Source organism: Nematolebias whitei, chromosome 1 (genome assembly GCF_014905685.2).
Source record: "Nematolebias whitei isolate Nwh7 chromosome 1, NemWhi1, whole genome shotgun sequence".
Classification (NCBI taxonomy): domain Eukaryota; kingdom Metazoa; phylum Chordata; class Actinopteri; order Cyprinodontiformes; family Rivulidae; genus Nematolebias; species Nematolebias whitei.
The window spans coordinates 30,437,736-30,449,346 of NC_056498.1; the positions used below are offsets into that span (position 1 = coordinate 30,437,736).

The 11,611-nt window shown below is 37.6% G+C and overlaps 1 protein-coding gene across 1 annotated transcript in view; it reads left to right on the plus strand.

The window, feature by feature from the left end:
- The window catches only part of rell1 (RELT like 1), a 59,248-nt gene that overhangs the window by 15,911 nt on the left and 31,726 nt on the right, over positions 1-11,611 (plus strand). The window contains exon 2 of the mRNA XM_037683630.1: positions 4,256-4,471. Within this exon, the coding sequence (XP_037539558.1) occupies positions 4,256-4,471 (216 nt within the window). The remainder of the gene's footprint in view (positions 1-4,255; positions 4,472-11,611) is intronic.

Here is an 11,611-nt window from a genome sequence, read left to right on the forward strand (position 1 = left end):
TTACAGTCTTACCACTGTGCAGACGTTGTGTTCAATGTTCATATACCCGTTACAGTCTTACCACACAGAGCTGGGTGGCAGAGACACCAATTTACTAAACTACTTTCAAATTTAAGATAAAAAAAACGATGGCTAATAGTTTATTTATTGATGATGGCTACATTGGGGGGGAAAAAAAAAAGAAGCCATTTTTTGGTCTTGAATAACAAAATAAAAAAACCTAATTGTCCTAAAAGCATCAGTAAACGTGCTCTATTGTTTAAAAACAATAAATAAAAGATTGATCTCCTCTCCTAGAACATTTTGAATAAATCAGATGGGATTTCCTGCATTTTGGTGTATTTTAACGGGTTGTTAAACATTATGTGCGTGTAAGTTTAAAAAAAATAAATAAATAAATTTTTCGCGGACCCCCAGTGGTATGGAGACCCCAGTTTGAGAATCACTGTGCTAAAGTATTGATACCTATTTGGCAAAGCAATACTTAAAAATGTATTTCTTTAAGAATGTGTTGTTTAAAATTAGAGCTGCATCGATCCGATATTAGTCTCGTATCGCTACTGATATTGAAAGATTCTTGATGGTGTAATAAGTGACCATGTGACTGATCCATAAGGACGGGAGTTGATTGCTGTTTATTTTAAATATCTGCCAACCAAACTAGTGAAGCTATTTTTTCCTCTTATTTCCGCTCCTTTATTATTTATTTTACATTATATTTAGAATTCCTGAACATGTGAAATGTTTGAAGTTTATTTTTTCATGTTTGACCAAAGTTTGTCAACCTATTTGTGTCCGTTTCAGTATCTTACGGTGATTATTTATTTTACATTGAATGTTATACTCGTAATTCACTGCCTGAACAAATTAAAGTTGTTTTTACATGTTTGACCAAGCTTGTGAAGCTACTGGTGGGTTTAAGTGTGCTGTACAGGTGCAGAGTTTTCTATAAATGTATAATTCAGTCCATTTATGTCTGCGTTTAAAGAAACTAATGTTTTAAGTTAATTCAGCACTGTTGTCTGTATCAGATCGGTATCGGCTGATATTAAGCCTCAGATATCTGTATCATTATCGGAAGTGAAAAAAAAAGTGAATCGTGCATCCCTATTTAAAAATCTGAGATACCGGTAGTATCGTCTGAGTAAACTGAGCACAGAGTGCATCCATCCATTATCTTTTACCTGCTTCTTCCTTTTTGGGTCGCGGGGGTCACTGGTGCCCATGTCCAGCCATCACTGTGCGAGGGACACCCTGGACATGTCTCCAGCCCATCACAGGGACACATAAAGACAAACGAGACAAACAACCATTCAGTCTCACTCACACCTAGGGACAATTTAGAGTTACCAATCAGTCTAACTTGCATGTTTTTGGTCTGTGGGAGCAGAAACCGGAGTACCTGGAAAAAACTCACACATGCATGAAGAGAACATGCAAACTCCACCCAGAAAGGTCCCCGGACTGGGATTTGAACCGAGGCGACCTGCTCGCTGAGAGGCAGCAGCTCTACCAGTTGTGCCACCGTGCTGCCCTCACAGAGGGCAGTGAGTTCAAAATATACTACAGCTGTGCAAATAGTTATTGTACTGTGAGTTACTGTGATAGCCTGTGAATTGTTGCAGTTCTTGGACATCTTACTGTGTGAACGTTTCTAAATCTTTCTCACTATTAAGATCCATTTTTCTTCCGTATACGTTTTTCGGCACATACCTTGTTGCGCAATATTTGTGTCATTTCAACAATTCATGTATCGGAATGTTCAGCTCATTCAAGACATTCCTTATATGACCTTTGGTATTTGAAATTTGTACTTTTTTGAAATATGTAGATTTTTCAGCCATGTTTTTCTCGTTGAAAATGAATGGAGCTCTCTTTACATCCTTCCAACTCTTTGTGCCGTTTGAAACTTTTACTGCTCATTTCAGCTTGTATGTGCTTTTTCAGCCTTTTCTTTGGTGTGTGTGTCATTTTGGCCTTCTTTTGGTAACTTCCGCCTTTTCTGATTCTTTCGAATAATTTCAACTTTTTATGCTAATTTCAGACTTAAAGCTCTAGTTATTCTGTTGATTTCAGCTTTTTAAGTTTTACAGCTCCTTTTATTTTCTAATTTAACACTTTTTGTAATCTATTCAGCCTCCGTTTCTGCCTATTTTAACTTATGCTGTTCATTTCTGCTAAAATTCAGCTCTCTTCAGCTTTTTTCTTCTGCATTCCACTTTCATATTCCTGCTTTCAGCAAATGTCGGCTGTTTAAATTCAACTGTTTAGCGATGAAACCTTTTTCAGCCACATTTTTTTTGTTGTTGTTTTGCTTTGTTTTGTTTTTTGAATGTCCAGAGGACATCACATTTCACAAGCAGAACTGGTTTGTTCCACTTTGGAGTAAGCTGTTGGGGGAAGAATCAGTTTTGTTGTGCGTTTCCTTGACTCATGAAGCCTTCTGGATCAAAGGCAAAACATTTCAGCACAAAAAAAAAAAACTGTCCAGATGACCGGACTGAAAAATGTTGGATTGTATAACCTGGATTATTGAGCATGTATCAGAATACTTTTTCAGCCTGGTTTCAGCTTCAGAAGCTTTCAGCAAATATCAGCAACAATCTTTCACACTGAATTGTCACAGGAAATTAAATTTCTCCAATTGATACTGCATTAACAGTAAGTACGGTAGTTGATTGCAGCCAAAAGCATACTGAGTTTTATTTGTTGTTCTTGGCTATTTAAAAAAACAAACAAACAAACAAAAAAAAACAGAATAAAGCCTTGTTCACACTGCCTTACTTTTGTTCAGGCATTTTCTTTGTCATAAAACAATCATAGGTGTCATATTTATTTTTTTACTACCTTGAATCGTGGCCAATTCAGCACTTTTAATGACCAAACACAATTCAGTTCAATTCAACAGAACCTACGACGATTAACAAGCATTGCCTGAATTATTTAGGAAAAATAATGTGGGACTGCAGCTGAAAAAGACATTCCTTTTTCAACCCATGAGTGTGTTCACAGCTGTTTCCTTTTCCTCTTCTCAACTTTGTAGAGTTTAATGAGAGCGTTAACGTCAGCGCAAGTTCTTTACAATTTCTGAAACTCTAGTCAAATTTAGGAGTTCATAGCCTAAAGCACGGGTGTCCAAAATGCGGCCTGAGGGCCATCTGCGGCCCTTGGAGTGATTTTGTGCGACTTCTCTGACTCCTCCCTTTCTCTTTTCTCTTTAAAATCCATTTTAACCATCCAAAATCGTGTTTTTTGATCGTTAAAAGCAGCTAAGCTGAGAAGTGCAGCTACAAGCTAAGCTAACAGGCTGACTTCAGGAAAAAACCTCTGTCTTGTCGAAGTTCCAAAATTCACGGTTGAAACCCGTGCCTTCGTGTAAAGTTTTTTTTTTTTCTGCCAAAAGATTCTGAGAACTTGTTTACAGATTTTTATTTTTATTTTTAATTTTATTAAAAGCTTTGTGTGAAAAATGCTATGCTAAAGAGCTCAAACTATACCGGGCGTCTGCCATTTTGAGAACCAAAAAAACAAGGAGAGACAGCCCATGTCACGTCAAGGGGCCTCCTCCCATTTTTCTTAAAGACATGCTGCTCGCTCCCTCACTATCCATCCTTTGGTTCAAACGGTCTTATACTGCCATCTGGTGGTCAAAAAAAGGTACTACGCTCAAAACAAATTAACCAACATTTCTTCTTAACTTTGACATTAATTACTAATTATTGTCAAATTTCAAACAATATTATCGTTTATCACAATAATTTCCGAGACAATTAATCGCCCAGCAAAATTTGTTCTTGTGACAGGCCTAGTTTGGACACTCCTGGCCTAAAAGGAGTAGACTGGTAGCTCGTTGGTCAGTGCCATGGTCTTGTAATCTTGAGGTTGCGGGTTCGAGCCCAGTTTGGACTGTCAGGAAGGGCCTCCGGTGTAAAAACAATTGCCAAATCTTTCCTGCGAGCCCGCTCACTGTGGCAACTCCTGAAGAAGGGAGCAGCTGAAATCAACTTGTCAAGTTTATTTTTTTTGCTTCAGACCAAAGCTGGTAAACGTTTACCGATATAGCGTATTGATCATTCTAAAGCCGGTTGATCCTGGTAGAGGAACAAGAAAGCCATCATTTTGCAACTTTTAAATATCCAGTACAGGATTTGTGTATAGCCTCAGGCTCTCTGTGGATATATGTGATCTGTTGCTTTTCTGTTTTACTTTTTATGAAAATCTGTTCGTCCTTATTTATTATTTTCCTTGTTTCCAGCGGGACAAACAACAGATACTGAAAAAAACCAAGAAGGAGCAGGCAAACCCAACTGGGACTATATTGCTTTTGTGCTGGTGCCAGCTTTTTTCCTTCTGGGCCTCATCGGGGTGGTGATCTGCCACGTGTTGAAGAAGAGAGGCTACAGGTGCACCACAGCCCAGGACGGTGAGGAAGAGGAGTGTAAGGAGGAGCTGGATTCAGAGCTGGGTGGAGGTAAGCTGGTTTTGATTAATTACAAAATCTCAACACTCTTTCATATCTGGAGTTTTATTCATCGACATACGAAAATGATGTGATGTAAGACTTATTTAAATCCAAACTCAAATGTAAAAAAAAAACATAACTGATGCCATTTTTTATTAAACCAAAACAAACGCAAAATGAAAACAGATTTTTTTTGTATATATTTTTTTTTTACATAGTATCGGTATGCAGCTTTTGTCACGGCAGTATTTTCTTCAGGGTTTCTCAAAGAACATACTGGTATTCAAAGCTTCTTGGTATTAAGGAAAAAACTTCATTTTTTTTGTTTTGCATTTTGCCATATTTAAATGAGTGTACAACTCAGTAAATTATCAAATACATAAAATGGAGTTTTGGCATTGATTTTGTTGTCTAGTTTGCATGTGTTGCTACCAATCGTGAAGTAAATATTCAAGTATTTCTATGTATTAAGTACTCTCATGGCCTCTGACTATGAACTTGTATCTATACTGGTCCTGTTAAACCTCAGTGCTGCATTTGATCACAACATTCTAATACAGAGACTTGAATATGATATTGGGATTACAGGAACAGCTCTAAATTGTTTTAAATCATATTTATCTGATAGATTCCAGTTTGTAAATAATGAGTCTTCTTCATACACCAAAGTTAGCCATGGAGTTCCTCAGGATTCAGTGCTGGGACCTCTTTACTTTATATATGCTTCCATTAGTTTAGAATTACATTAGAATGCATTAGAAAGCAGCAAGAAGTTAGAAGAAGCACAAAAATGTTATAGTTAGCAGAAAGAATCTGAAAGGAGCACAAAACGGCTGAAATTAGCTGAAAGTAGCAGAATTTATTTTTTTTTTTTTTTGCTCAAGGGAGCTGAAAGAAGCTGAACCAAAACAAAGTGTGAAAGGAGCAGTAAAAGGTTGTAAACAGATCTAAAGATCTGAAGGCTGTAAAATGAGCTCAGTTCATTTTCTATGAGACAAAGTGTCAGAAAAGTCTAAATATGTCAAAAAGCTAAAGGTACACAAACATCAAAAGTCATAGTACCATTCGCCTGCGAGCTGAACGTTTTGATTTACGATTTGTTGAAATGGAACAAAAATTGTGGAACGAGAAAGATGCCGAAAAGCGGACGGAAGAAAAATGAATCGCAATAGTGTGAATGCTTCATAAACAGTCACATAATAATATAACGATAAAAAAAATAGTCAAATCATGTCTCATATTCCAGTCCAGTTAGATACCAATTAATGTTCACACTAAATCAGACTCTTGTCAAACTGTGATGCTGTTGCACTAATATCACTTCAGCAGTTGGCACTAAAGGAGTTTCTACATTTTTGCATTAGTTTCCAAATCAGTCACGCGTCTTTGTAAAGTTTTCCACCATGCATTCGTGTGGCGGTGAGATTCAGGGTCAGAAATAAAGCAACAACATTTGCCAGTTGCTTCTTTTTAATCTTATCTCAAATGCTCACTTAATCTCTGACTTGCATTCCCAAATCAGCTGACACGAGTCTATAATGAAGACATTAACTCAAATGTCATGGACCACAAATGTACGTCATGGAGGGAGTTTCTTTCAAAGTTGCGTTCTAAATTTAGCTCCTGATGAGAGATTGTACCTGTCTCTTTAAGAATGAAGCTAGATTGCTTTGGCAATCACAGCACTTTGTTTGTGACTCAACATGGGCGTGTGCTGACTTTGGTTCAATGAGGTTAAACCAGAGAAGCAATCGTTGTCCGTGTGGTTCCTTTATTTCTGCAGCAGTCATGCTGGAATACTTCAGAAAATACGTGTGACAATGAGGAGCATTCTTTCCCATGAACTCGATTATCTAATCAGTCTTTTTGATGCTTTTCCCCATTCCTCTGATAAATGAGAGCAGGCTTTTGTTTCCTTTTCCTGTAGTAATGCTCGTGTGCAGGAATTAGTCGTTCTGTAACCGCTTGGCTCTGGCTCATATACACGCGAGACAAGAAGTAGACAGAATAAACATGTCACGCCATGCTGTCAAGATTACTGCTGTTTCTCACCAATCTGCAGTGAACCGTTTCAAGCGACTGTTCATGCATTTCCCACAGAATACCACGTCTACGAAATTGGAAATAGTTGAATTCAGTTGTTTCAGTCAGGGTTCAGGGCAAAGCCCCTGATCTCCAGTGATGAGCAGACCTAATGCTTCGGTGTACAAAGACATTTTGGGCAGTTTTGTGCTGCCAACTGTGTGACAGTACTTTGGGGGAGTCTCAGTATGTCTCATGTGCCAAACTCGAGGCCTGAACACCACATCTGGCCCTTGTGAACATCTTATCTGGCTCTCCAAGATGATATTTGTGTGAATGTTTATGAAGCATTCACACTATCGTGATCCATTTTTCTTCCGTACGTTTTTCAGCGTGATTCTCATCCTGCAGTTTTCACGCTATTTCAACAAACCATATATCAACACGTTCAGCTCTTTCAGGACAATCCTGCTATGACTTTTGGTATTGGTGCAGCTTTAGCTTTTTTTTTTTAATATTTAGTCTTTTCTGTCATTTTTTTTCTTCTCATAGAAAATAAATTGAGCTCATTTTACATCCTTGAAATCTTTAAATCTGTTTACAACCTTTTACCGCTCCTTTCACATTTTGTTCTGGTTCAGCTACTTTCAGCTCCTGCTGCAAATTAAAAAAAAAAATTCCAGCGAATTTCAGCTGTTTTTCAGCTTTAGAATATTTCTGCTAACTACAACTTTTTTGTGCTTCTTCTAACTTATTTCTGCTAACTTCAGCTTGTTATGCTCTTTTCAACTTATTTCTGCACGTTTCAGCTTTTCTGCTATTTCAACTACTTTTATGTTTTTTGCTAATTTCAGCCTTTTTCAGATAATTTCCTCTTTTTTTGCATTCATTTCTGCTTCTTGCTTTCTTTTGCTAATTTAAGCTTGTTCTACCGTTTCAGCTACCTTTTTAGCTAATTTCAGCTGTTTTCATATTCAAGTTTTTCAAGTACTTTCTGCTACTATCAGCTTAATTAACGTCTTTCTGCTATTTTCAGCTTGTTATGCTCCTTTCAGCTTATTTATGCTAGTTTCAGCTTTCTCTGCTATTTCAGCTACTATTTAGCTGTTTTGTTGTAAATTTAGTTTTTTTCAGCTAATTCCACTTTTTCTAGCTTGTTGCAGCTCCTTCCACTTCCTTCTGGTAATTTAAGCTTCTTTCTGCCTTTTTCAGCTACTTCAAGCTATTTTTGCTAATTTCAGCATTTTTTTTTTTTAGGTAGTTCTACGTTTTGTACTCAGTTGCTGAATTTAATTTAAAGCATAAATGTGTTCTTTCTGCTTCTAAGTTATGCTTGTTAATCCATTTCAGCTACATCTCAGCATGTTTTTAGCTAATTTCAGCTGTTTTTCAGCACGTTCTTCAGCAACAAGCATTCGCACTGCATTTTCTCAGGAAATGCAATTTCTCTAGTTTAAATGTAAAATATTATTGCTTCTCTTTTCCCTTAAAAAACAAAAGTATTTCCTTTAGTGGAGACTTCTCGACAGTTTGCTAACTTTAAAGCCAGAAAAAAAGTTTGGATTTTTAAGTAATCTTTCATTTTGATGTGGAAAGATCAACGGAGGACGTCAAATGATCCTGATCAAACTCTTGTTGATTCACCTGCAACCTAGAAATGATGTCTATCTGACTGGAGTTAATGTAGCGACTGAAACTGGCCCGCAGCTTGGACAAAGCTTTTAACTTTAGCCCCCTTTTGTAACAGTTTGACACCCCAGTGTGCAGAGCAGGAACTATAAAAATGTTTTTGATGAGTTGGTGTGGAAGAGCTTGACTGGCTCACACAAGGTCGTAATCTACCCCGTAATTTGCAGGCTGGACATAGACTTAAAACGTCTTTTTGCCTTTGTGCAACCTCTGAATTCTTTGCAGAAATAAATGAGCACAACTCCCTCAAAACACTGAAATCTTGTGGAAAGCCTTCCAAGAAGAGTGGAAGCTGGTCTAGCTATAAATGGTGGACCAGTTCCATACAGTCCCTGTCAGTGCGATGGTCGGGTGTGGCAAACACTTTTTTGTCCGGATCGTGTATAATAACTTGTCAGGAGCTCTTTGAACAACCTGAGTTTGGAGAAATTGTTCAATTCTGACCAGGCTGACGAGTTAAAGGCTAGTCGGATCAAGTCCAGTATCGCATGGGATTGCTGCGGACTTGAACCAACCTTTACACCGCCGTCACTCACATTACAGGTTATTCCAGTTGAAATATATTAATGTAAGGAGCCATGCTTCACCAGAGGTGCTACAGATAATTGCTGCTGCTGTTGCTATTTCACAATTACAAATAACCACTAAATTTAATCTAAAGAACCCATATAATGCAAAATTAACAGCAGTGTATACGCTGTGTATTCCCCAATTATTGGATTTTTTTTTACTGGGATTATTGAGCATGAACTTTGATGTTTTGAACCATGGCTGCTTCAGAGGAGTCGACAAGGGAGAGGGCGGACTCCAGAAACCATCTTGTCACCATCAAACTGGTTGGTCCACTAAGTGAGTGTGCTGCTTGTGGGACTGAGTTTGTTGTGGCTCCTCGGACTGATGAAGTCTTTTGGATTAAATGCGAAACGTTTCAACACAAAGAAACCATCCAGAGGACCTGATTAACTTTGTTGGATGTTTTTACCTGGATTATTGAGCATGAACTTTGATGTTGAGGCAGTGTATACGTTTATAAAATTGTGTTTGCATGAATTGTCATGAAACTTTTGAGACTGAAGCTTTTTCAAGATGGCATCAATCCACTTTAGTCTTAGCCTGACTTCTACTCTCTGTTGGCTCATCAGTCCAGTGAAAACTATTAACTATTTCTTCAGACTGAGACTGTTGACATGACCATCGGCAACAGATACGCCTGTCGCAGTAAACAATAAATAAATTAATCGCATGATAAATTAAAATTATCTACCTCATTTTCATTTATCGGCTTTATCATTTTTCTTTTCTTCTCTCTTCGCTAAAAGCAGCTAAGCTGAGAAGCTAAGCTACGAGCTAAGCGAACAGGCCGACCTCGGGAGAAAAAAACCCTCTGTCTTGTCGAAGCTCCAAAATTTACAGTTGAAATGTGTGCCTTCGTGTAAAAAGTTGTTTTTTTCTGCAAAAAGAAGCTGAGAACTTGTTTACTGATTTAAAAAAAAAAAAAAAAAAAAAAATTAATTAAAAGCTTTGTGTGAATAATGCTATGCTAAAGAGCTCAAACCACACCGAGCGTCCGCCATTTTGAGAACCAAAAACAAGGTAGGAGAGACAGCTCATGTCACGTCAAGGGGCCTCCCTCCCATTTTTCTTAAGACGCTGCTCGCTCCCTCACTATCCATCCTTCGGTTTAGTCTTATACTGCCACCCGGTGGTCACAAAAGGTACTACACGCAAAATAAACCAACATTTCTTCATCAATACAACAATAATTACTATTATTGTCAAATTTCAAACAATATTATCGTTTATCGCAATAATTTCTGAGACAATTAATCACCCAGCAAAATTTATCATGACAGGCCTAGCAACAGGTACAGTAATAACTTTCACCTGAAGCCCCTGCTTTACAGATCTGAACCATTATTTTAAGTGGAAGCAACCTTGGGTAAATGGTTTAAATGGTTTCCCTCACTGAGTCCAAGTTAGCTTCCTGTTAACAACACAAGGGTTGTATGTGTATCTTTTGTGTGTTTCCCCTCTTGAAGCCCCACCCTTATTATTACATGTTAAAACAGACATGGCTTTTGACCTCATTTTTTCAGTTCTTGTTTTACAGTGGTCAGAGGTTTTAAATGATCTTCCTCTCATTTGAAGCAGTGGAAACGATGCAGGCTGCTGGTAAGGATCGCTCACAGCCTGCCAGGGGATTCCTGAAAACACTTTCCTGTATCAAAAATTTGGAAAACGGAAGGAAGTAATAAACAGAAAAATCTAGGGAATGATGGTCTATCGAGGCTGTGTACAAAATGCAATATTTGGTTTTGTGTTAAAAGAATTTCACATTTTCTGACTTGTCAGTTTTCCCCCTAGGCTTCTGGACTTGATGGTTGAGGGATATGTTTTTACTCTTTTTAATAACCGTTTTAATAGTTTTATTATTTGGAAAATTTATTTACGAAGTGTGCAGATTTTCTCATTGCAGTTTTTCTTTAGGGCTTCTCAAAGACCTTTTTCAAAGTTTCTTGTTGTGGATAAAAACACTTATTTTCTAGTTTTAAGTGGGTTACAACATTTTTGAATTAACGTACGGTAATCAAATAATTGATCAGATGTGAAACATCATTGACAATTTATGCACTGATTCCGTGGAATCAGTTTGTCTAGTTTGCCTGTATTGTTGCCAGTCTTGAGGTTTGTGTTTGTTAGCGACACTGTCCGGTGTTATAAGGTCACAATGCACCTTCAATTTTCTAATCTTATCTTATTGAAAAACATACACTTGAACAATATTCTAGAAACGATACAAACGTGTTTTAACTTGCCATGATGTAGTGCTCTGAAATATAAATGAAGTTTAAACAATTGTTCCAACAATTTTCAGTCAGGTCATCTGGACAGTTTCTTTTTTTTTTTTTGTGCTGAAATGTTTCACCTTCCATCCAGAAGGCTTCATCAGTCAAGGAAACACACAACACAAAACTGATTCTTCCCCCAACAGCTTACTCCAAAGTGGGACAAACCAATTATGTTGGTGCTAAGATTGTTTCTTTGGCACGCCCCCTCCTCCGGTGCCGGCCCTCTTCCTCATCAACAGTCATGTCAAACTGGTTCAAAACCAACAAAGTCCATGCTTTCCTTGACTGATTAAAAAAAAAAAAGCCTTCTGGATGGAAGGTGAAACATTTCAGCACAAAAAAAAACCTGTCCATATGACCTGACTGAAAATTGTTGGATTGTATACCTGGATTATTGAGCATGACCTTTGTTGGTTAAACAGTTGTTAAAATAAAAAAAATCTGTAAAATCAGTTTCTCATGCAAGTATCGTCCGATTTCCCAAAATTAAGGAAATCGGGGCCGATACATTGGCTGATTTATCGGTGCACCCCCTAGTTGCCAGATAAATGGTAAGTATCATATTTATACAATAGTTTTGAGGTCAAGC